The sequence below is a fragment of the Sus scrofa genome, chromosome 7, assembly GCF_054392235.1.
Source record: "Sus scrofa isolate SSC_HxYL_T2T_F1_AM1 chromosome 7, Sscrofa_HxYL_maternal_Yorkshire_Landrace_v2.0, whole genome shotgun sequence".
In the NCBI taxonomy this organism is placed as follows: domain Eukaryota; kingdom Metazoa; phylum Chordata; class Mammalia; order Artiodactyla; family Suidae; genus Sus; species Sus scrofa.
This window is the reverse complement of record NC_139389.1, coordinates 105,144,500-105,169,858: the sequence shown is the minus strand read 5'-3', so window position 1 is coordinate 105,169,858 and position 25,359 is coordinate 105,144,500. Positions and strand designations below refer to the sequence as shown.

Sequence of the window (25,359 nt, the reverse complement as noted above, 5' to 3'; positions counted from 1 at the left end):
TCTTTTTTTCCCCTTTTTTTTGCTCTTTTTGACCACACCCAGGGCATATGGCATATGGAAGTTCCCAGGCTAGGGGTCGAATCGGAGCTGCAGATGCCGGCCACAGCTACAGCCAGAAGGGATCCGAGCCATGTCTGCAATCAAGCCACAGCTCACAGCTACACTGGATCCCCCACCCACTGAGGATAGGGATCAAACCCAAGTCCTCATGTATACTAGTCGGATTCATTTCCACTGCAACACAATGGGAACTCCCTGAAGGAATATTCTGAGGTGTTTTTTCACATGCCTTTTAGATAATCCACGGGCAATGATCCCAGGAGTCCACAGTGGAAACCTGCTGATAATATACTCTTTTTTTGTGCTACTCAAATAAACTAACTCCACCTAAACCCTTGTCTCAGCACCTGCTTTTTTGGGGAATCCAAAGTAAGGTAGTAGGTAAGATTCTGTGTTTGTTAGAAGGAGTTTAATTTTACCCACTAATTTTGATATAATTGATGGATTCAGTCCCAATTAACTAAGCCAACATAAAATAACAATAACAATCCCTAAAATTAGCAAAATTACAAAAGGTATATAGCTTCTTGTAAAAATGTTCAAGGAAAATAATGTGACTGTAACAAATTAACTTTAAAATATAATAGAGAATCTTAATTTACCAATAAAGCAGTGAACAGTTACTTATTCAATAATATGTATTAGGACAGCTGGCTAGCCATTTGACAAAAAACAAATTATTGGATTTCTATTTCACTAGTTATAGCAAAATAAATTCCAGATTTAGGCATGAAAACTGAAGTCAACATAACCCTGGAAAATAAAAAGGATTCTCTCAAAGTTATCTCAAACAAAAATATAAAACCCAGTAAATATAAAAGAACATTAGATTGATGTTTGATTGTAACCAAAGTTAACTTTTTTTAATAGAAAAAAAATTTTCAAAGTGTCAATAAATTAGAGCAGCTGCCATTATCTCTGTATGAACATGTACACTTAAAACATGTGAGTCATTCTCTGACTTATTTTTGAAAACTAATCAGATTGTCTTCTTGGTTCATGCTTCCCTATTTCTGTGGCTCCAGGAGATGTCCTTTTCTTCTTTCTGTCTCTGGGTGATACATTGTTACCATTTATGTCTCCTCTATTCCTAGAGTGCTCAAAAGAATGACAAAAAGCTGACTGGAGCACACAAGTAGACATCTAACATTTCACAAGGAAATGCTTTACCAAAGATGTGGTGTTTTACCTCTGTTGAGAGAGAAATAGGAATTTCCAAAGCAAAGGGGTTGGGTGGGGTGATAAGCAGAATTTTGGGAATGAGGATTGACGTACAGATGTACAGAGACATAACACAGCCAAGTGCATTTAAAACAGAAAATAGCTAGAGGATGCAAACTGTGCAAAGCATAATGGAAAATGGTATCAGAGAGGTTTTTTGATTCAGTTGACGAGAGTGGCATTTTGTAGTTATCTGGACCATATGCAGAGGGTATCAGATTAGACATGTGTTTTCAAGACACAAGACTTCCAGAAACACTGAGAATAGACTGAGGAGAAGGGAGGTTGGAGATTAAAAAGCTGGCAATGGACAAGTACAAAAGGAGCATTATAAATACACATTTTCGATATTCAAAGTTCAATTTTGAAGAAAATCTACAGTTTTAAAAATGGATTAAAAACCTAAATGTAAGACCATGCGTGGTAAAACTCTTAGACAAACATGTGCAGAATTCTCTTTGACATGTCGCAGCAGTATCTCTTTAGATCCACCTTCTAGAGTAATGAAAATAAAAACCAAAAAATAAATAAATGATATCTAATTAAGCTTAAAAGTTTTTGCACTGCAAAGGAAACTATAAACAAAGTGAAAAGATACCCCATGGAATGGGACAGAATACTTGCAAACAAAACAATGGGCAAGGGATTAATATCCAAAATATGCAAACAACTTATGCAGCTCAATGAAAAAAAACCCCAAACAACCCAATCCAAAAAAAAAAAAAATGCGAAGACCTAAATAGACATTTCTCCAATGAAGACATACAGATGGCAAAAAAACACACATGAAAAATGTTCTACATTGCTAATTATTAGAGAAATGTAAATCAAAACTGCAGTGAAGTATCACATCAGTCAGAAGGATCATCATCAAAAAGTCTACGGAGGAGTTACCATCGTGGCTCAGTCATTAACGAACCTGACTAGTATCCATGAGGAGACAGTTTGATCCCTGGCATTGTTCAATGGGTTGAGGATCTAGCATTGCCATGAGCTGTGGTGTAGGTCACAGATGTGGCTCGGATCCTATGTTGTTGTGGCTGCGGCATAGACCGGCAGCTACAGCTCTGATTTGACCTCTAGCCTGGGAACCTCCATGTGCCATGGGTGTGGCCCTAAAAAGAGAGAAGAAAAAAATATTCTACGGAAATAAATGTTGGGTAGCATGCAGAGAAAAGAGAAACCTCTTACACTGTTGGTAGGAATCTAAATTGGTATAACCGCTATGGAAAACAGTATGGGGATTCCTCAAAGCTCTAGAAATAGAAGTGCCATATGATCCAGCCATCCCACTCCTGGGCATATATCCAGAGAACACCATAATTTGAAACAATATATGCATCCCAGTGTTCATTGCAGCACTATTTACAATAGCCAAGATCTGGAAGCAACCAAAATGTCTGTTGACAGAGTAATGAATACAGGACATGTGATACATATAAACAATGGAATACTACTCATCCATAAAAAAGAACAAAATAATGCCATTTGCAGCAACATGGAGGGACCTAGAGATTCTCATACTAAGTGAAATCAGACCAAGACATCATATGATATCACTTATATGTGGAATCGTTAAAAAAGGATTCAAAGGAACTTTTTTACAAAACAGAAACAGACTCACGGACTTGGAAACAAATTTAGATTTACCAAACAGGACAGGTGTTGGGGGGAGGGATGGATTGGGGGTCTGAGATTGGCGTGTTCGTAGTATTTTATATGGAATGGATAGTCAACGGGGACCTGCTGTATAACTCAGAGAACTCTACCCATTTATCTGTCATAACCTGTATGGGAAAAGAATCTGAAAAAGAATGGATATGTGTATATGTGTAACTGAAACATTTTGTTGATTCAGAACAAAGCTGAAATTATCACAACATTGTAAATCACCTATAATAAAACTTTTAAAAATGAAGAAAGTAAAAAAAAAAGGAGCAGAATATTTTTACTTTTCCTAATTTCATATAATTAATAATCCATTTAAATATTTATTGTGTATTAGGCACTGTCTAGGCATTGGGACACAACAGTGAGCAAAAGAGTTAAAACAACCCTGCCCGCATTAAGATTATATTCTGCCCTCATGAAGATTATATTCTGGGAGTTCCCATCGTGGCTCAGTGGTTAACAGACCCAACTAGTATCCATGAGGACTTGGGATTGATCCCTGGCCTTGCTCAGTAGGCTAACGATCTGGTGTTGCTGTGGCTGTGGTGTAGGATGGCAGCTACAGCTCTGATTCAACCCCTAGCCTGGGAACCTCCATATGCTGCAGGTGTGGCCCTAAAAAGACAAAAGACAAAAAAAATTATATTCTGGTAGTCAAAAAAATACTCTAAGAGGATACCCAAACTGCCAAATTAAAGCAGAGTTACACCAGGCCCATTTGACTACGAAGCAGAGGGAATAGAATCAGGAGGTTTTGTTAAACATACAGCAAGTTGTTTATACTTGAACAAAAAGTTATTCTTTTCTCTATTTTGGTTACCAAATAAAAAGGTTGGGTGGGTCAAGCATTCTTATTATTCTTTTCAGATTTTGGAGCACAATGTTAGAAAATGTAAGTAATTTTGCCAACTTTATTACATCACTTTTGATAGCAGTAGACACTGTCACCACAGGGAATCCTGTCCTGCACATAAACATCTTCTGGACATTGATGGGATGTCCCATTGCACCACTCTGCAAGGTCGCGTTCATTGACCTGATGTCTACAGAGTTCCCCTGATGGCACGAGCTAACTTGCAATCTTTGCCTGTTCTAGCTTTTCATTGAGAAAACATTGCCATGATTCCAACGGCCAGTCCCAGTCAAAATCACCTAAGAACACAACTCCTGATAAATGGAATCCACTCTGCGGACCACACAAATACATCCTCTGCACCTCTGAGATGTTACTTTGGGAATAAAAGGAGAGAGGCAAGACTCACCGCCGCTCCCCGCCCCCCTGCCCGGGGTCCTGAGATGTCTGTCTCCTGTCTTTCCCATGAGTCATATCTGTGCTCAAGAAACACAAAGAGGGCTAACTCAGGGGGAAAACGGAGCTTTATTTGCAGCTTACGACAATGAACCGTAGATAGGAAAGTGTTAGGGATTACCTTTGCTTGATGGCAAAGTTTCTGATACTGACAGAAGGGAAGGTCTCTCTGCATTTTTCTGTCAACTGTCAGAAATGGGCTCAGTGTCAGGTATGTAGTAAAACTTCTACTGCCAATAGACTAAAACTTAATCGTGTAGAGGATATTAAGTTACAGGCATGTTCTTAATCTGAAGAATGAGCCGTAGTCTTCTTGGGCCCGAAACGTTTTCGAAGGTGCATAAATATAGCAGCCAAAGGTAAAAGCAAAAGAGACAAACTAAGAGTCACAACTAGTGGCAAGAAAACTCTTCTGGCGGATGCCGGGCCACTGTCAACACTACCTCCATTGCCTCTGTGTAGGCAGTAGGGTGGGGACCACCCATAGCTGCAGTGGCAGTGATGCTTATTATTGCAGATCCCATTCATGTGGCAGGTGTCAGGCAGGCAGACTTGTGACAGGAGAGACAGACTGACGCACCTCTTGTGTATGCAGAGCTTTCCTGGACCACACACTGTGCCATCTTTCACTTCACCGGCATCAGGTGTATTCATCCCTAAGTGATAGTCGATACTCCAGCAGGTGACATCATTGATGCGGGTGTACTGCAAAGTTGAGTGATCCCTCAGGTGGGGAATATCTCCCACATTCTCACACTGAACTCTCCCACAAAAGCTGTCTGAAATAGGACATTTTAGGTATGTCGTGCCATTGATGCCACAGTGGCCAAAACGATTTCCCTGGGAGTTGATTTCTTTGTAGCAACGCTGGGATGCACTCTTTGCACCTTCACCAAATATCTCCCTGCACTGTTCATCATGGTCATTACAGCTCTTTTGATAGCAGTAGGCACGCTCACTACAGGGAATCCCATCCTGCACATATACATCTTCTGGGCACTGATGGGATGTGCCATTGCACCACTCCGGAAGGTCACATTCATTGACCTGACGTCTGCAGAGTTCCCCTGATGGCATGAACTTGCAGTCTTTGCAACAAAGCCCAAAAGCACAAGCAGCCCCAGGCCTCAGCGTGCAGTTCAGCAGACAACAGGGATCTTGTTTACACTGCTTTACAGATCCACAGTCACACTTCTCTTCTCCTTCAACCACACCATTCCCACAGTGCTCCAGCATAAAGACTGTCCCTGGAATTGGAGGATTGTGCAGACACGATCCCTGGTTGAAAGCGGTCTTTGTAAAATCTGCATAACTACAATCGGTGAATCTCTCTGCTGGCACTCTGATAGCATTCATGATGCAAGCACTTTGCCCACACAAACAGGATTCTTCATCATGCTTCATTCCCAAAGTATGACCCAACTCATGAGCTACAGTGAGGGCAAAAACAGACCAGGGGTCTCCTCTGAAATTATTAACTCCGCAATTGAGAGGAGGACGACATATTCCTGCAACATAGGCTATACCAAGTACACTTATAAGTGAACTTTTAATGAAAATATGTGCAGCATCATACTGTAGCTGGGAAAGACCGATTTGTTTCCACTGAGAGAAATTCTCCAGTACCTGTTCTATGCTCGTCATTGGGAAAACATTTTCATGGTTCCAAATCTCAATCCCAATCAAAATCACATAAGTACCCAACTGCTGATAAATGGAATCCACTATATTGATAACAAAAAATACATTCTCCTGTACCTTTGAGAAATTACCTTCAGAGTAAATGAAGAAATTGTGATCTACCACGACAACCAGCTCCAGAAACCATGAGTGGGTCCACCAGTTATAAGCAGAATTTTGTTTCGTTTTTGATTTATCTGCCTCTTCAAATTCCAACGGTTGGTGTGCTTTATTTGTTAAGCCACATCTCATAGGTGAGAATTGTGTCTCATTAGTGTTTATCTTATAAATCAAGTGTTCAAATGTGGTAGAGTGTCTGATGGGCTGGATTTCATAAGTAAGGTCATTTATCTGTAGCATTCCTTGAAAGCCTCCAGAACAGGTACTGATGGCAACCAGGGACTCAGGGACCCCCTCCACGTAACCATGATAGTAGCAATCATCAGGAACAAAAGGCTGATCCTGGTGAAGGGCGTGCTGGTCTGTGTAGGTGAACACGGGGAGGTGACTGGAAACCAAGATCTTCTTAGCCTGCATGTGGACAACATGTCTCTGGCCCCCAAACTGCAGGCTGTAGGAGATCCATCCTGGAGCCTTCTCACCTCTGCCCCAATTGGCAACCTTCAAGGGGATCACCACATCTGGGGAGCTGAGGTTTTGGGGATGCCTAGTCTGGAAGAGGCCAGAAGGGAACAGAGACATCTCAAGCCAGAGCAGTACAACAACTCTCATGGACACCCTGGCCTCCTCAGCCACCATTATGGAGCAGTCGTCATGGAGCCATCTGTCCAGAAAAAGAAACAGTGTAAGGTACTGCTGCTGATCTGGCTCCCCCTCTCTGAGCTGACCTTTCAGGATCTGTGTCCTGTCTGAGTTGGACCATCAGAGCTAAGTGCCTTAAGTAAAACTAAAAAGAAGGGTGGGGATTGTGATGGGATTGGGTAAAGAAAATAGAAAAGAGAAAGGATTTGAATGGGGGGAAAATGATAAATGAATCAAGAAAAATCTTTGGATTGGCTTTCAATAAATGTGGGTAGGAAGTTAGAGGGGGCAGAGATAGTGTTGGCCATATGTTGATAGTTGCTGGACTTGGAAGATCATTACTTGAGGTTTCATTATATCATTATCTCAGAACATAGAGGTGCTATAACAATCTCCATAATAAAAAGTTAAAGCAAAACTAGTAGGGTGACTCTGTATCTCTGGTTGTCCAAGACTATGTTGGTTTATGCCTTTTGTCCTTGTATAACTCCTGATAATTTCCCCTGTGAAAATTGGAGATGTCAGACACAATCACAGTTCTTATGTCAGTTTGCTTCAGTCTTGTGATTTACTTTAGATTTTTGACTTTCTTTATCTCGAGTTATTTACTTATCTCCTTTCTGTATTCTATGGGACTGCAAAGTCATTGAGTACAGAGTTTATGATTTTAACTCATTTTAGTATACCCTGTAACACCTAATATATAGTTCTATAGAGAGAGAAAAATGGAAAAGAGGGGAGGGGTGATGAAGTACATGAGTTGTAGATGAATGCCGCTTAAAATTGTTCATATTTGAATATAGTTATTTTTTATTTTTTGCGTTTTAGGGCCACACCTGTGGCATATGCAGGTTCCCAGGCTAGGTCTCTAATCAAAGCTACAGCTTTCAGCCTACACCAGAGCCACGGCAACACCATATCCAAGCCACATCTGTGACCTACACCACAGCTCATGGCAACACCAGATGCTTAACCCACTGAGTGAAGCCAGGGATCAAATCTGCAACCTCATGGTTCCTAGTTGGGATTCCTTTCTGTTCCAACATACTTTTTTTAAGTGCTTTTGTTTAAAAATTTTTTTATTGTTATTTCCCCAATACAGTTTTTTTCTTCTGTACAACATGGTGACCCACTTACACATACATGTGTACATTCTTTTTTCTCCCATTATCATGCTCCATCATAAGTGACTAGGCATAGTTCCAGTGCTACACAGCAGGATCTCATTGCTAATCCATTCCAAAAGCAATAGTTTGCATCTATTAACCCCAAGCTCCTGATCCATCCCACTCCAGCCACACCCCCTTAGCAACCACAAGTCTATTCTCCAAGTCCATGATTTTCTTTTCTGTGGAAAGGTTCATTTGTGCCATATATTAGATTCCAGATGTAAGTGATGTCATTGGTATTTGTCTTTCTCTTTCTGACTTACTTCACCCAGTATGAGAGTCTCTAGTTCCATCCATGTTGCTGCAAAGGGCATTATTTCATTCTTTTTAATGGCTAAATAGTATTCTATTGTGTATATATACCCCATCGTCTTAATCCAGTTGTCTGTCAAAGGACATTTGGGTTGTTTCCATGTCTTGGCTATTGTGAATAGAGCTGCAATGAACAGGTGGGGACATGGGTCATTTTCAAGGGAAGTTTTGTCGGGATATATGCCCAAGAGTGGGATTGCTGGGTTATATGGTAGTTCTCTGTATAGATTTCTAACGTGCCTCCATACTGTTCTCCATAGTGATTGTACCAGCTTACATTCCCACCAACAGTGCAGGAGGGTTCCCTTTTCTCCACACCCTCTCCAGCATTTGTTATTTGTGGACTTATTAATGATGGCCATCCTGACTGGTGTGAGGTGGTACCTCATGGTAGTTTTGATTTGCATCTCTCTAATAATCAGGGATGTTGAGCATTGTTTCATGTGCTTGTTGGCCATCTGTTTATCTTCCTTGGAGAAATGTCTATTCAGGTCTTTGGCCCATTTTTCCACTGGGATGTTGGCTTTTTTGCTCTTGAGTTGTATAAGTTGTTTTTGTATTTTAGAGATCAGGCCCTTGCCAGTTGCATCATTTGAAACTATTTTCTCCCATTCTGTAAGTTGTCGTTTTGTTTTCTTTTTGGTTTCCTCTGCTGTGCAAAATCTTGTCAGTTCGATTAGGTCCCATTCGTTTATGTTGTTTTTATTTCTGTTGCTTTGGGAGACTGACCTGGGGAAACATTTGTAAGGTTGATGTCAGAGAATGTTTTGCACATGTTCTCTTCCAGGAGTTTGATGCTGTCTTGTCTTGTATTTAGGTCTTTCAGCCATTTTGAGTTTATTTTTGTGCATGGTGTGAGGCTGTGTTCTAGTTTCGTTGATTTGCCTGCAGCTGTCCAGGTTTCCCAGCTGTTCTTGCTGAAAAGACTGTCTTTTTCCCATTTTATGCTCTTGCCTCCTTTGTCAAAGACAAATTGACCATAGGTGTCTGGGTTTATCTCTGGGTTCTCTATTCTGTTCCATTGGTCTGTATGTCTGTTTTGGTGTCCGTACCACACTGTCTTGATGACTGTGGCTTTGTAATATTGCCTGAAGCCTGAGAGAGTTATGCCTCCTGCTTGGTTTTTGTTCCTTGGGATTGCTTTGGCAGTTTTGGGTCTTTTTTGGTTCCATATCAATTTTTGGATTGTGTGTTCTAGTTTGGTGAAAAACGTCATGGGTATTTTGATAGGGATTGCCCTTAATCTGTAGATCACTTTGGGTAGTATGGCCATTTTTATGATATTAATTTTTCCAAACCAGGAGTATGGAATATCTTTCCATTTCTTTACATCTTCTTTAATTTCCTTGATTAATGTTTTATAGTTCTTGGTATTTAAGCCTTTTGTACTTCTTGGTATTTAAGCCTTTTATAGTTCTTGGTATTTAAGCCTTTTACCTCCTCAGTCAGGTGTATTCCCAGGTTTTTTATTTTTTGAGGTGTATTTTATTTTTTGAGGTGTAATTTTAATAGGTATTGTATTTTTGTATTCCTTTTCTAATATTTCATAATTAGTATACAGAAATGCACCTGATGTCTCAATGTTAATCTTATATCCTGCTACTTTGCTGAAATTATTGATCAGTTCAGGTAGTTTTTGTGTGGAGTCCTTAGGGTTTTCTATATATAGTATCATGTCATCTGCATACAGTGACAGTTTTACCTCTTCTCCTCATATTTGGATGCTTTTTATTTCCTTTGTTGTCTGATTGCTGTGGCAAGGACTTCCAATACTATGGTGAATAACAGTGGTGAGAGTGAGCATCCTTGTCTTGTTCCAGATTTTAGTGGGGAGGCTTTCAGTTTTTCTCCATTGAGTATTATATTTGCTGTGGGTTTGTTGTAAATGACTTTGATTATGTTCAGAAATGCTCCCTCTATACCCACTTTGATAAGAGATTTTATCATGAATGGATGTTGGACTTTGTCAAATGCTTTTTCTGCATCTTTTGAGATGATCATGTGGTTTTTGACTTTTCTTTTGTTAATGTGGTATATGACGTTGATTGATTTGCATATGTTGAACTATCCTTGTGAACCTGGGTTGAATCCCACCTGGTCGTGCGTGGTATACGATCTTTTTGATATGTTGTTGGATTCGGTTGGCTAAAATTTTGTTGAGAATTTTTGCGTCTATATTCACCAAGGATATTGGCCGATAGTTTTCTTTTTTGGTGGTGTCTTTGACTGGTTTTAGAATTAGGGTGATGGTGGTGTCATAGAATGTCTGTGGGAGTGTTCCTTCTTCTTCAACCTTTTGAAAAGATTTTAAGGAGGATGGGTGTAAGTTGCTCTTTGTATGTTTGGTAGAAATCACCTGTGAAGCCATCTGGTCCTGGACTTTTATTTGTAGGGAGTGTTTTTATGATGTATTCAATTTCGGTTCTAGTGATGAGTCTGTTCAGTTGATCTGTTTCTTCTTGATTCAGTTTTGGCAGGCTGTAAGTCTCTAGAAAGTTTTCCATTTCTTCTAGGTTCTCAAATTTGTTAGCATACAATTGTTCATAGTATTCTCTCATCATTTTTTGTATTTCTATAGTATCTGTTGTGACTTCTCCCTTTTCATCTCTTATTTTATTTATTTGGGGTTTTTTCTCTCCTCTTCTTGGTGAGTCTAGCCAGAGGTTTGTCAATTTTTTTTTACCTTTTCAAATAACCAGGTCTTGGTTTTATTGATTTTTTTTCTATTTTTTAAATCTCTATTTTATTGATTTCCTCTTTGATCTTTATGATTTCCCTCCTTCTGCTAACTTTAGGTTTTGCTTTTTGTTCTTTTTCTAATTCATTTAGGTAGTGGGTTGTCGATTTGAGATTTTTCTTCTTTTTTGAGGAAGGCCTGTATTGCTATGAATTTCCCTCTGGGCACTGCTTTTGTGGCATCCTACCGATTTTGAGTGGTTGTGTCTTCACTATCATTTGTCTTGAGGTATTTTTTAATTTCCTTCTTGATTTCTTCATTGACCCACTGGTTATTTTAATAGGATGTTGTTTAGTCTCCTTGTAGTCAGTTTTTTCTCATTTCCTTTCCTGTGGTTGATTTCTAGTTTCAATCCATTGTGGTCAGAGAAGATACTTGAAATAATTTCTACGTTCTTTTTTTTTTTTGGTCTTTCTGTGATTTCTTGGGCCAGTCTCGTGGCATATGGAGGTTCCCAGGCCAGGGTTTAATTGGAGCTGTAGCCACCGGTCTACTCCAGAGCCACAGCAACACGGGATCCAAGCCTCATCTGTGACCTACACCACAGCTCACGACAATGCCAGATCCTTAACCCACTGAGCAAGGCCAGGGATTGAACCCTCAACCTCATGGTTCCTGGTTGGATTCATTAACCACCATGCCACAATAGGAACTCCATTTCTATATTCTTAAATTTGTTGAGGTTAGCTTTGTGTCCCAATATGTGATCAATTTTTGAGAATATTCCATGTGCACTTGAGAAGAATGTATATTCTTATTTTTTTGGATGTAATGTCCTGAAAATGTCAGTTAAGTCCACCTTTTCTATTGTATCATTTAGGATCTCTGTTGCCTTATTGATTTTCTCTCAAGAGTATCTGTCCGTTGATGTCAGTGGAGTGTTAAAGTCTCCTGCTATGATTGTATTCCCATAAATTTCTCCTTTTCTATCTATTAGTATTTGTTGGAGGTATCTGGGTGCTCCTATATTGGGGGCATATATATTGATGATTGTAATATCCTCTTCTTGTAAGGATCCTTTAACCATTAAATAGTGTCCTTCTTTGTCTTTATGACCTTTGTTTTAAAGTCTGTTTTGTCTGATATGAGTATTGCAACTCCTGCTTTCCTGTCATGTCCACTGTCATGAAATATCTTTTCCCATCCCCTTATTTTCAACCTATATGTGTCCTTTGCTCTAAGGTGAGTCTCTTGTAGGCAGAAGATTGTAGATTTTTGCTTTTTTATCCAATCTGTCACTCTGTGTCTTTTGATTAGAGCATTCAGTCCATTCACATTTAAGGTGATTATTGATAGATATGTATTTATTGCAATTTTAAACCATGTTTTCTAGTTGATTCTATGGGTCTCTTTTCTTCCTTTATTTTTTTTTTTTTGGTAGGATGGTTTCCATTTATTTTATCTTGAATACTTTTCAGTTTTTGTGAATGTAATGTTTGGGTTTGATTTGTGGTTGCCCTGTTCTTTAAGTAAGTTAACCCCTTCCTATATCTGCTTGCTTTAGTCTCATGGTCATGTAGGGTCAAACACATCATTCAAATAAAAAAAGAATCTACATTTTCTTACTTTCCTTCCCCACATTGTTTGATTTTGATGTTTTTTTTTTCAACATCTTCCTGTTTAGATCTGTATGCTGGCTTTTTTAAGTGACTGCTTTCCAATTGTGGTTTCCTCCATCCTAATTATTCTTTTTTTTTTTAAACTTAGAGAAGCCCTTTCAGTATTTCTTTTAAAATGGGTTTAGTATTGCTGTGCTCTTTTAGCTTTTGTTTATTGAGGAAATTCTTTATTTCCCCTTCTATTTTAAATTATGTTCTTGCTGGATAGAGTATTCTGGGTTGCAAATTTTTTCCTTTCAGCACTTTAAATATATCTTGCCACTCCCTTCTGGCCTGTAGTGTTTCTGTAGAGAAATCAGCTGATAACCTTATTGGGGTTCTCTTATAATTAACACTTTGCTTTTCTCTTGCTGCCTTTAGAATCCTCTCTTTAACTTTTGCCATTTTATTACAATATGTTTGGTGCGGGCCTGTTTGGTTTTTAACTTGTTTGGGGCCCTCTCTGCCTCCTCTATTTTGATAGTAGTATCCTTTAGATTTGGAAAGTTTTCAGCCATAATTTCTTCAAATATATTTTCAATCCCCTTATCTTTTTCTTCTCCTTCTGGAATTCCTATTATATGTAGATTGGCCCACTTTATATTATCCCATAGGTCTCTTATATTGCCTTCATGGTTTTTCATTTGGTTTTCTGTCTTCTGTCCTGATTGAGTGATTTCTATTATTCAATCTTCCATGTCACTAATTCGTTCCTCTGCTCTTATTATTATTATTCATTCTGCTCTTTATTGCCTTTAGCTCCATTTGTATCTCTGCAAATGAATTTCCTAATTTTTCTTGGCTCCTCCTTATATTTTCTAGTTCCTTTCTAAAGGAATCTGCATTACTGTTTCTATCCTCTTAATTCCTTCAGCATTTTCACTATCCCCCTTTTGAACTTAAAGTCTGTCAGACTGCAGGGGTCTATTTCATTGTTGACTGCTTTAGGTGAATTCTCCTATTCCTTTAACTGGGAATGGTTTCTGAGCTTCTTCATCTCACTTGTGTTTTTCTTTTTCTGTGAGTTTGGGGAAGCCAAATTGTAGTCTTGAAAGGCTACTTCTATGCAAGGGAGGGTGGGTGTTACTATTTATTTTTGGTGTGGGAGTTTGAATATTTGCTGTCTCTTTCTTCTATGTGAGCAGGATATTATTCCCAAGATGCTCAGTGTGTTTTCAGGGAGAAGGACTCAATGGGAAGGGGCTAGCAGCCATTGCCTGGTCATTGGGCTCTCAACAGCAGCAAGGACCTGCAGGAAGGTGGCACAGGTTGCTCCTAGTTGCAGGGCCCTGAGAAGTGGTAATAAGCTCTATGCAGATCTTCAAGGTGACCAGAGCATTTGGCAGGAGCAGCAGCAGGATGCGTGAGTTCCCAGGGCAGTGAAAGAAACAACAGCTTATGTTCAATTGCAATGCCCTCCTCTGAGGTGACCGGAACTGCAGGTGGTGCCTGTTCAGGGACCCCTAGTGGGAGCAGGTCGTGACCATCTCTAGAGTCAATGATAACTGTAGCGGTTTGCCCCTGCCACCTGTAGACTATGCATGAAGCAACCTGTCTCACTTAGCCCACACAGGAGAAGCTGTACAGGCTGCTCCTAGTTGCAGGATCCTGGGAAGTGACAGAGATCAGGCATGTGGGTACTGCCTGGAGGGTTTGGCTGTGGCAGCAGCAGGGCGGGTGTGCTCCCAGGGGAGTGAGAGAAACAACAGGAGGTATTCAGTCACAATGTCTTTCTCTGTGGTGCCCTCTGAGGTGGTTGGGCTGCAAGTGATTTTTCTTCAGGTATCCCCAGTGGTGGTGGGCCACGCCCACCTCTGGAATCAGGGATAACTGCAGCAGTTTGGGTTTGCCCCTGCTACCTGCAGACCACACAAGAGGCACTCTGTCCCACTTAGCTCACAAAGGAGGTGCTGCACCAGCTGCTCATAATTGTAGGGTCTTGCGAAAGGACAGTGACCAAGTGTCTGGGCAATATCCAGAGTGTTTGGCAGTGGCAGATGTAGGGCAGGTGTGTTCCCAGGGGAGTGGGAACACAGTGTATGGTGCTTGGTTGCACCTTTTTTTTTTTCTTTTTTGCCAACCCCTCAGGTGACCGGGGCTGCAGGTGGAGCCCACTCACAGGCTTGCAGTGGTGGCAAGCCATGCCTCCTTCTGGCCTCTGAGATGACCTCCGTGGTCTGTCCCTGCCACCTGTAGATCATGCAAGAGGCACCACATAGCACTTAGCCCCCTGATGCCCTCAGCCCACACAAGAGGTACCTGGTTACCATAGCCTGCGCAAGGAGCGCCCAATCTCCCCTAAACAAGCAAGAGGCTTCTTGCTGCCCATAGCCTGCTTCAGAGCCGCCCCACCCTCTGAGATCCCGTGGGCATGCACATATGCTCCAGTGTAGGGAGTTTCCCATGGCAGCCCACTCCTCCTCCTCTCCCAACAATGGCGCCTTGCCTCTCTTGTGGGTCCAGTCCTTCTCCTGGGTTCCCTCTGCCATGGTGTTCCCCTCCTCAGTCCGTGGCATACTGCTCCCCAGCCAGTGGTGTACTCCTCCTTAGCTCCTTAGGCTGTCCCCGCACAGCCAGCCCCAGTCCTCTCCCCAGGACTGACCTCTGGAGCCTGAGTCTCAGCACCCAGCCCCCACCTGAGCGACTCAGGCTGTGGTGTCCGGGCCAGTGGTTCAGATGATCTGTGCGGCTCCCACTCTGCTTTGCTGTTCTCAGTTGGCTGCTGCACTTTTCTCGGAGACTTTGAGGTCCTGCCCACTTGGCTGATCTTTCCGTCAGTTAGGTGGCTTCCCAGGATGTGGGTTCCTTTTCTTCTTTACTGCTCCCTCTCGGGAATGCTAGTCCCATTCTGATTCCTTTTTTCTCTCTTTTTTTTTTCTTTTGTTCTACCCAGTTATGTCAAGAGTTTCTTGCCTTTTTTGGAAGTTTAAGTTTTTCTGCTAGCTTTAAGTTATGTTCTGTTGTGAGTCGTTTTACATGTAGATGTGTTTTTTTGATGTGTTTATGGGAGAAGGTGAATGCGACCTCTTACTCCTCCACCACCTTGCTCCCCACTCTCTGAATATACTTTTTATTAGAGAAAAAAGTTTTGGAAAACTGATATCTACAGGAATGAGGAGGAAAAGGTTGTTCTCCCCAGTTACCTATAATAGAATACCAAAGACTTAAGAAGGAAAAATGATAGTTCATGAAATGTAAAGGCTTAAGAAAAGGACTCTGCACTCTTGGAGCAAAGGCATTAGTGTTCAGTGTTTTAGGATTGCAAGAGAAAATGCCCAATGTCTCCTCAAATATATTTGCCAACAGTTTTTGAAAATGCAGAGTTTCTATACCTGGCATACAGTCTGGCTGGCAACACTCATTCATTTTTTTCCTATTTCAATAAACAATTATTTATGTGTCTGGAGCATATAAAGTACAGGACACTGTGCTAGATACTAGGGAAATAAAATGATCAGTGCATTAAATAAATTATCAGTTTAGCACATAAATATATGGTAGGAGCAAGAACAAGCTCTAGAAGGATCTATAGCATTACTTTAGATATTATATACCCTTTTCTTTGGCTGAGGAGAGTGCCCATAACATCATAGTCTCAGCTAGTTGACAAGAAGCTTAGGAGCACTGTGCCTATGGAAAAACAGACAAGTAATCAGATGATTATAATAGGATCTGAACCAGATTAGTCTGAGACTAAAAAAGAATGATTCAGGGCACCTCATTGTATAGACCTCCATAAACCCCTGGGGGCTGCTTAGTAATGCAGTTTATGAGAGTCATCAATAAAAGAGTTCAAAATTATTTACTACACAAGATAATTGAAGTGTACTAAAAAATTACAGCTTATGTATTAAAGATTTGATAAATGTTTCCTGAAATTTAATAATAATTTATATAATTTTGATTGTATTACCAACAAGTAGTAAAGCTGAAATTTTTCTAAACTATCAATAATAAAAAATAAATTTTGATTGAATATGCTAGGGATAAGCAATTACCTTTGTTTTCTCTACAGAAGATATGACAATTCTCATAAGGTAGGCAATTAAAGAGGAAGCAATTACAAAACAGGAGGGAAATATAGAAGTGTGTCAGGAAGTTAATTAATGTAAGTATTGGGTTTTTTAATTTTTGTGATGTTTATGGTAATTTCAAACTTTAAACGTATATTACTTGTTATGATTTCTTCCTCATGCTAATAGTCATTTTTATCCTTATAATTTTCTATTCTTTTTCTTTTTTTTTCTTTTATTTATTTTTTGCCTTTTTTTTTTTTTGTCTTTTGTCTTTTTGTTGTTGTTGTTGTTGTTGCTATTTCTTGGGCCGCTCCCGCGGCATATGGAGATTCCCAGGCTAGGGGTTGAATCGGAGCTGTAGCCACCGGCCTACTCCAGAGCCACAGCAACGCAGAATCCGAGCCACGTCTGCAACTTACACCACAGCTCACGGCAACGCCGGATCATTAACCCACTGAGCAAGGGCAGGGACCAAACCCGCAACCTCATGGTTCCTAGTCGGATTCGTTAACCACTGCGCCACGACAGGAACTCCTCTATTCTTTTTCTTAAAGTGGTCTCTCCCCTTGTAGATGTTTCAGGCCCCAAAATCTTGCTTCATCCATGACTGTGATAAACATACTGACAAAGGGAAATTTAGTTTCTTATGAGTAAACAGGAAGAGCAACTAAACCAAGCTAATCTAAGAAGCCTTGCATAGCAGATATGAAAATGAAGATGCCTGACTCAGTACCAATCCTTTTCTGGACTCTAAATCTGTCCTTAGTCAATACTTCCTTTACCCTGATTCAAATTCCTCTATATCATCCCTCCATAGAACGTCCTCTATTACTTCTGTAGTCTTCATTTGATAAGAAACAATATAGAGAGCCAAAATCAACCCTTAACTTAAACCCTTTACCGAGCTCCTTTCATCTACTTACTTTGTTAAACTTGAGGTTCCAAGGAATTTAATGCTTGCTCTAAAACTTAGCTCTAGGGAGACCCATATCATAGAAGTCATATGTGCTTCATGGTCCACAGGCTGGGTTCCTGTTATCTGTAGCCCACAAAGTCAATTCCAAATATTTATCCTGCTACATTCAACTACACTAAATTTTAACCTTTCTTTCTCAGTCTTCTATCAACCACTCCCTATAATTTTACACATTTCAAAGACTTTGACACCTGACTGATAGAATTGTTCTCCAACAAAACTCCTACCTTCATCAAAACTAATGATAGCAAGTACATAGACAATCCATCTGAAACCCAAGAGGGTTTTTCAATGAGGTTTTTTGTTTTTATATATTTTTTTTGTCTTTTTGCCATTTCTTGGGGCGCTCCTGCAGCATATGGAGGTTCCCAGGCTAGGGGTCTAATTGGAGCTGTAGCTGCCAGCCTACGCCAGAGCCACAGCAACACAGGATCCGCGCTATGTCTGCAACCACCACAGTTCACGGCAACGCCGGATCGTCAACCCACTGAGCAAGGGCAAGGATTGAACCTGAAACCTCATCGTTCCTAGTCAGATTTGTTAACCACTGCGCCATGACAGGAAATCCTGTTTTTATATTTGTTTTTTAAGTCAAGTTTTTTTAAAAATTGAAGTATAGTTGATTTACAATATTGTGTTAGTTTCAAGATATACATAAAATTTTTTGTATTATTTTACATTGTAGGTTACTAGTGGATATTGAATATAGTTAGTTCCTGTGCTATGCAGTAAATCATTGTTGCTTATCTATTTTTTGTATAGTAGTTGTATCTATTAATCCCTTACTCCTAATTTATCCCTTCCCTCTCTTTTCCCTTTGGTAACCGTAAGTTTGTTTCCTATGTCTGTGAGTCTGTTTCTGTTTTGTATATGGATTCATTTATATTATTTTAAAATTAAAAAAAAAATTTTTTGTCTTTTATCCTTTTGGGGCCACACCCACTGCATATGGAGGTTTCCAGGCTAGGGATTGAATCAGAGCTGTTCCTGCCAGCCTATGCCAGAGCCATGGCAATGCCTGATCTGAGCTGCATCTACGACCTGCATACACCACAGCTCACAGCAATGCCAGATCCTTAACCCCCTGCGTGAGGCCAGGGATCGAACCCACAACCTCATGCTTCCTAGTCAGATTCGTTTCCGCTGCGCCGCAACAGGAACTTCTTCTTCTTCTTCTTTTTTTTTTTTTTTTGTCTTGTATTATTTTTTAGATATAACTCATAAGTGTTATTAGTACTTGTCTTTCTCTGACTTCACTAAATATAATATTCTTCAGGTTCATCCATGGCCCTTCAAATGCAATTATTTCATTCTTTTTATGTCTAAGTAATATTCCATTGCATATATATGACATTCTCTTAAGCCAATAATCTGTTGATGGGTACCTGGGTTATTTCCATGTCTTAGCTATTGTACATAGTGCTGCAGTGAACATTGGGGTGCATGTATCTATTCAAGTTGGTGTTCACATCTTTTATGGATACATTCCCAGGAGTGGGATTGCTGGATCGTATGGTAGCTCTGTTTGTAGCTTCTTAAGGAATCCCCATACTGCTTTCTATAGTGGATGAACCAATTTACATTCCTACCAAAAGTGTAGGAATTTTCCCTTTTTAACACACCTCCAACATTTTTTATTTGTAGACTTTTGATAATAGCCATGTAGATGGGTGTAAGTTGTTGCCTTATTATTGTTTTGATTGGAATTACTCTTAATAATTAGTGATGTTGAGTGACTTTTCATGTGCCTGTTGGCCATCTGTATGTCTTCTTTGCACAAATGCCTGTTTACGTCTCTTGCCAATTTTTTTATTGGGTTTTTATTTTTTCAATCATGGGTTCTATGTGTATGATCTGTTTTTATATTTTGGAAATTAACCCCTTGTTTGTCACATCATTTTCAGATATTTTCTCCCATTCAGTCAGTTGTTTATTTTTGATCAGGGTTGCTGGCATCTATTGCCTTGTTAGGGGGTGAGGCTGTAGATGGAGGAGCTAGAGCCTGTCCATGGTATGAGGTAGGACTTCCTCTATTCTCACTGGCCATCAAGGCCCTGTCAGTGGCAGGGTTTTTATTCCTAGGTGCTAGGCTGGAAGCCTTGAGAACTGGTCTCTAGCTGGATCTGTTTTTTTGTGTGTGTTTCTTTTTTCCTTCTTCCTACTCTGGGACCTTTGCCCAAAGGAGGGGAGACCTGAAGCACGTAGGCCCCAAGCAACTACAGAGGTCAATGCTCTGCCCGTGCAGGCATCTGCACCTCCATTCAGATGCTACCCAGGTTCGCATCTTTTTCTGGTCATGTCTGCCCCATATCTATTGCTGTACTGTGGTGTGGAGTGAGCAGGGCCAGAGCATTCACTCAGCTTGGGTTGGGGTGCACAATGAGGCAGTCATGAGATACCCTGCAAAACAAAAATAAATTTGTATAATGTTAAAAAAATATGTAAGTGGCAAGAGTGTCCATCTTTGTCTGGTTCCTGATTTTAAAGGAGAGGCTTCTAGATTCTCACTGGTGTGTTTGATATTAGCTGTGTGTTTATCACAAATGGCTTTATTATATTGAGGTATGTTCCCTCTATACCCACTTTGGTAAGAGTTTACATCATGAATGGATGTTGAGTTCCCGTTATGGCTCAGGGGTTAATGAATCCAACCAGGAACCATGAGGTTGCAGGTTCGATCCCTGGCCTTGCTCAGTGGGTTAAGGATCTGGCATTGCCGTGAGCTGTGGTGTAGGTCACAGATGCAGCTTGGATCCCGCGTTGCTATGGCCCTGGAGTAGGCCGGTGACTACAGCTTTGATTTGGCCCCTAGCCTGGGAACCTCCATATGCTGCAGGAGCAGCCCTAGAAATGGCAAAAAGACAAAAAAAAAAAAAAATGGATGTTGAATTGTGTCAAATACTTTTTTAAAATATCTATTGAAGTGATCATGTGCTATTTATTCTTCATTTTGTTAATGTAGTGTATGACATTGATTAATTTAGAGATACTGAACCATCCTTGCATCCCTGGAATAAATCCCACTGGACAATGTTATATGATTCTTGTAATATACTGTTAAATTTGGTTTGCTAATATTTTGTTAAGGATTTCTGCACCTATATTCATCACAGATTTTGGCCTGTAATATTCTCTTTTTTTGTGTGTCTTTGGTTTTGTCGTGTATCAGGGTAATGGTGACTTTGTAGAATGAATTTGAGAATGTTCAGTCCTCTTCAGTTTTTTGGAATAGTTTGAGAAGAATAGATATTCGTTCTTTATTTGTTTGGAAGAATTCCCCTGTGAAGGCTTTGAGTACTGAACTTTTGGTTGCTGGGATTTTGGAGATTATTAATTCACTTTCACTACTAGTGATAGGTCTGTTCAGATTGTCTTTTTCTTCCTGATTCATTCTTGGAAAATTGTATGTTTCTAGAAATATATCTATTTATTCTGTGTTGTCCAACTTGTTGGCATATAACTGTTTGCAGAATTATGATTTTTTGAATTTCTATGATATCAGTTGTAATTTCTCCTCTCATTTCTTTTTATTTGGATCCTCCCTTTTGTTTCTTTAATGAGCCAGGTTAAAAAATTTTTAATTGGCTTTTTCTTTTCAAAAAACCAGCTCCTGGTTTCATTGATATTTTCAATTTTTTAGTATCTATTTCATTTATTTCCTCTTGAGCTTTATTATTTCCTTCCTTTTTCTGACTCTAGGACCTTGGGACCTTACTCTACCTTGTTTTCGGGAATAATCAGGCATGTGTACACACTCTTCATGAGCTGAGTCTCAATTTCTTGTGGTCCTCCACTAAGTCCCTCTGGTTTTCAAACCAGCTAAGGGGGCTTGTCTTCCCAGTATCAGATCCCAGGGCTGGGTTTTCCAGTAGTGGCCTGAGCCTCTCACTTCCCAGAGAGAATTTCCAAGCCTGTGATATCCTCCTCATCTTCTGTAGCCCCTGCTAGAGGCCTGCATCCTGACCTGATTGCTTCTCCTCTCTTCCTTCCCTGGCCCCTGTAGATCTTTCTTTATAATCCTGGTTATAGAAGAACCTTTCTGTCAGTCATCTTTATTTTCAGCAAGAGTTGCTCCATGTGTTAATGTATTTTTGATGTGTTCATGGGGTGGGGGTGAACCCAGCATCTTCATATTGTGCCATCTTAATAATTTCCTTTCAACATTTTTTAACCTCTACAATGTACTTTAGTTTACCCACCTACAGTCATAGTCATCACAAAACAAAACAAAACTATTTCATATATCCAAGGAATTTGCCAATAATTTTCATCCTTCTAGCTCTCCCTTACTCCTACTATAGCTATTCCTCAGACTTAAAGGAATTTCAAATAAATTTTTCTTTCATTATCTCCTAACCCTCTCAATCTCATGTCCTGTCTTCTATTCCATTACATTTGAACCTAGGTTACTAGTTCCATCATTTCAGCTACTTTGTGTCAAAATGTTTAACTCCCTAAAGCTGTACTATAACACTATTCTGCAAAATAAACAAACAAAATCTAGATAAATTCTGTCTCATACTTTTTCCATGTCTACATCAAAACTACTATACATTACTAGGATGAAAATCTCAAAACGGTGTATTTGTGATAATCTTAAAAAGGAAATGCCACAATTGGAGCTGCAGTGTTTTGCCCTGGCTCCCCATCCTAAGGGATGGAGGTAAGAACTCAGCTAATATTTCAAATTCTCCTATGCCTTACTGCCTTTTTCTTCATTTTCCTGGACATTACATCTATAAATATCTAATATTGTACTCTCCTCATTTATATGTCAGTAGCTAAAAATACATTCTGATTGCCTTTTTTTTTTGCATGTGGGCAAAGATTTTAATTTTTATGACTTTCAATCAAGGAGTTAAATAGTTAACCAAATAGGCTTCCTTTCCTTTCTAATATGCAGTATTTAAGTTTATTATTTATCCTTGATTTGCTATGAGGATTCTGGCAGACGAGGAAGACTTGTTTCAGTCCAAATATTACTCTTAGCATTAACCCACTTATGGGGTTTGGATCCACCTGAGCACATTCCATTTCTGATTGACAGGCACTTTATTCCAAGGTGCAAGTATCCAAGAAGAGAAAAGTTCCTAGACAAAAATAACTCTATTCCATTACATTTGTTCCAAGGACAAAGATTTTCTGAATTGGGTGAAATCCTAACTTCCATGTTCTCTGTATCTCTTTTGGTATGTTTATTACTTAACTATTGGGAGTTGTTGTAGATAGGAGGATCGAAAGTTGGAAATGGTAACAAAGACAATGCTACAGTGAAGACTTATAAACTATATAAACCCTGTCATATTTTCCTTTTTCTTAGAACTCATCCTGAGAGAAGGCAATAGGAAAATGCTTCAAATTATCCTTGAGCCATACTCTTTGTCCTCATTATTTTATTTCTAGGACCCCAGAGACCCAAACTCCTAAAGGAACATCACTCTATGTTTAATACTGTGAAGTGGTACCATTAAAAAAAAACTATATTCTCTAAAATTATTAGAATCTCAGAGTAAACAATAACCCTCCCCCAAATATCTTATCAATTGTTTATTGTTTTTCCCACATCTATTTCAAATTCCTGAAAACCTCTGTGTATCCATCTTCCCTCTTACTCTGTTATGCCTGAATGCACTCTGCTAATGTCTGACTCACTAGAAAGTTAATTAAATGGGTGTGACCTGTGGTTTTTGTCTTTAAGGAAACTGAATTAAAGTATCAGAGGACATTACTTTAAGTTCTTTAGCAACTCTTATTTATACTAGTGGTGCCAACACTTTGTGGGTATTTGTGAATGTGTGTCCACTGGGTCACAAAACAAAATGAATTTCTTACTCGAGAACAGAGTGAAAAAAAATATATCTATAGTAATGCCAAATTCAAAGACAAATTTTTTTGTTTGTTTTTTAGGGCCGCACCCATGGCATATGGAGGTTCCCAGGCTAGGGGTCAAATCGGAGATATAGCTGCTGGCCTATGCCACAGCCACAGCAAAGTCAGATCTGAGCCATGTCTGCAACCTATACCACAGCTCACAGCAATGCTGGATCCTTTAACCCACTGAGCAAGGCCAGGGATGGAACCTGCATCCTCCTGGATGCTAGTCAGATTTGTTTCCCCTGAGCCATGACAGGAACTCTCAAACACAAAATGTTTTCTAGCATTTTTACCATTACAAACCTACTTGAATCAACGGCCTTTTCTACCTCTTCTCTACCCCACTCCATATTCCCTTCTCAGTGGGAAAGTGATCCTGCCCCAAATTCAGATAGTAGCCCCTCATCTTCTGTTCCAGATCATATTTACTATCTATTCAAGGACTGATTATATAAATGTTCCTACATGCAACCCTATTTTCTCCTATTTTGCCTGTTCTTTACTGGCAATTATGGTAATCAACTCATTCTGCATTGCCCAGGACTGTCCTGGTTTTAAAATTAAAAGTACCCTATCACAACAATCCCCTCAGTCCTAGGAAAACTGGAATAGTTGATCACCCTGGTTGCAAAATAACCCCTTCCTCATGCTCGAGTCTCTTCCATCTTTAAAAATGGGGGAAAAAAAACTAAAGTTACAAAACTTCACATTATTCAACATACTACTCTGATTACCAAATTATGCATAGAGCCAAACTTGATGAATGACTTACCAACAGAAATAACAGTTTCCATGCCCTTTTCCTTCTAGATGGTTTGTACTGTACTTACCAATGAACAAAGATTGGTAGTTGAGGCCTCACATAACAAAGGGGAAACATAAACTCTCTCCCCTTTGTCTCTCGGGCAACAAAGTTCTACATTTAGTTGCTTAGCAACAAGGACCTTTCACTACTCCAGAAAAAAATGGCTCTCAAGGATGTCTTATTCTGGCCACATCATTTCTATACAAATTTATGCCTGACTTCAATATTATTGGAATTAGGTAGGCTTTTCCATTCCAATGTGTGTAGATTCATTTCTGCTCCATAATTTTGCTCATGCTATTACATTGGCCTACACTGTCTAATCACTTTTCCCTATTGGACTAAATTATAGTTACATTATATTATATGTTACATTCTAGGTCAAGATCAATGAAGGAAATTCTATATCCAGTGTCAAATCTTTTGTAAACAATATAGACAACACTGCAATTCTGTAATTCCCCTTATAATTACCACATTAAATAAAATTGTATGCAATTTATAACATTGCTATTTTGTTTTATGTACAAGTTTTTAAAGTTGCATCCTCTATTAAAGTGTAATATTTTGAGAAAAATATGCTCAGAATGGTTTGGTGGAGAATTTAGAGTATAGTATTTAGCAAAATCAATAATCTATAAGATGATTTCAATTACTTAAATACTACACAGAATAACAGTTGATTCAATAAAATATTAACTCTAAATGTGGGTAGATTGTGTTTTAAGGGCATTCTTGGCCAGTGAATCTTGTTACCTCCTAATATAACTGGATTCAGAGCTCTATAAGATAATTATAAATTAGAAGCATTTTTAATGACAGCCCCCATCTATTTATTCTCAAGAGAAAATTTTTTTCTATCCATTCTGATTTCCTCAGAAATCTGCTTGGGAAATTCTTTTTCATAAACTGTTTCATTCACCCAAGCAAAACTAGAGACATCCCTTTCTTGGGAGGAGCAGATAAACAAGAGGTTTATCCAAACACAGGTGAACTCAGTTGATAAAATCTATTACCTATTCTTGAGGTAATTAACAATTAAGAAAACATACTCGGAGTTCCTGTCGTGGCGCAGTGGTTAACGAATCCGACTAGGAACCATGAGGTTGCGGGTTTGGTCCCTGCCCTTGCTCAGTGGGTTAACGATCTGGCGTTGCTGTGAGCTGTGG

General features: G+C 39.5%; 1 protein-coding gene and 1 long non-coding RNA gene across 5 annotated transcripts in view; one reads left to right on the top strand and one right to left on the bottom strand.

The window, feature by feature from the left end:
• The window catches only part of LOC146401829 (uncharacterized), a 227,940-nt gene that overhangs the window by 134,067 nt on the left and 68,514 nt on the right, over positions 1 to 25,359 (top strand). The window lies entirely within an intron of this gene.
• On the bottom strand, positions 4,312 to 24,298 carry LOC100515389 (disintegrin and metalloproteinase domain-containing protein 21). Of its 4 annotated transcripts, none has more exons than XM_084969624.1 (3): positions 24,158 to 24,298; positions 16,074 to 16,149; positions 4,312 to 6,725 (listed from the first exon to the last, which is right to left on the bottom strand). In XM_084969624.1, the coding sequence occupies exons 2-3, from the start codon at positions 16,100 to 16,102 to the stop codon at positions 4,547 to 4,549; spliced, it is 2,208 nt and encodes a 735-aa protein (XP_084825750.1). In that variant the 5' UTR covers positions 16,103 to 16,149; positions 24,158 to 24,298; the 3' UTR covers positions 4,312 to 4,546. The 4 variants fall into 4 exon arrangements, with proteins under 4 accessions (XP_084825750.1, XP_084825751.1, XP_084825752.1 ...); XM_084969625.1 differs by having other exon boundaries at positions 24,216 to 24,298; XM_084969626.1 differs by lacking the exon at positions 16,074 to 16,149 and having other exon boundaries at positions 24,216 to 24,295.

What these genes read in the sequence shown, in the direction of transcription:
- LOC100515389 (XM_084969624.1), bottom strand. Translation starts at nt 16,102, where the DNA reads ATGGGCACTCTCCTCAGCCAAAGAAAAGG. An exon ending in CTCCTCAGCCAAAGAAAAGG is followed by an intron (nt 6,726 to 16,073) that starts GTATATAATATC and finishes TTTTCTGGACAG; the next exon opens with ATGGCTCCATGACGACTGCT.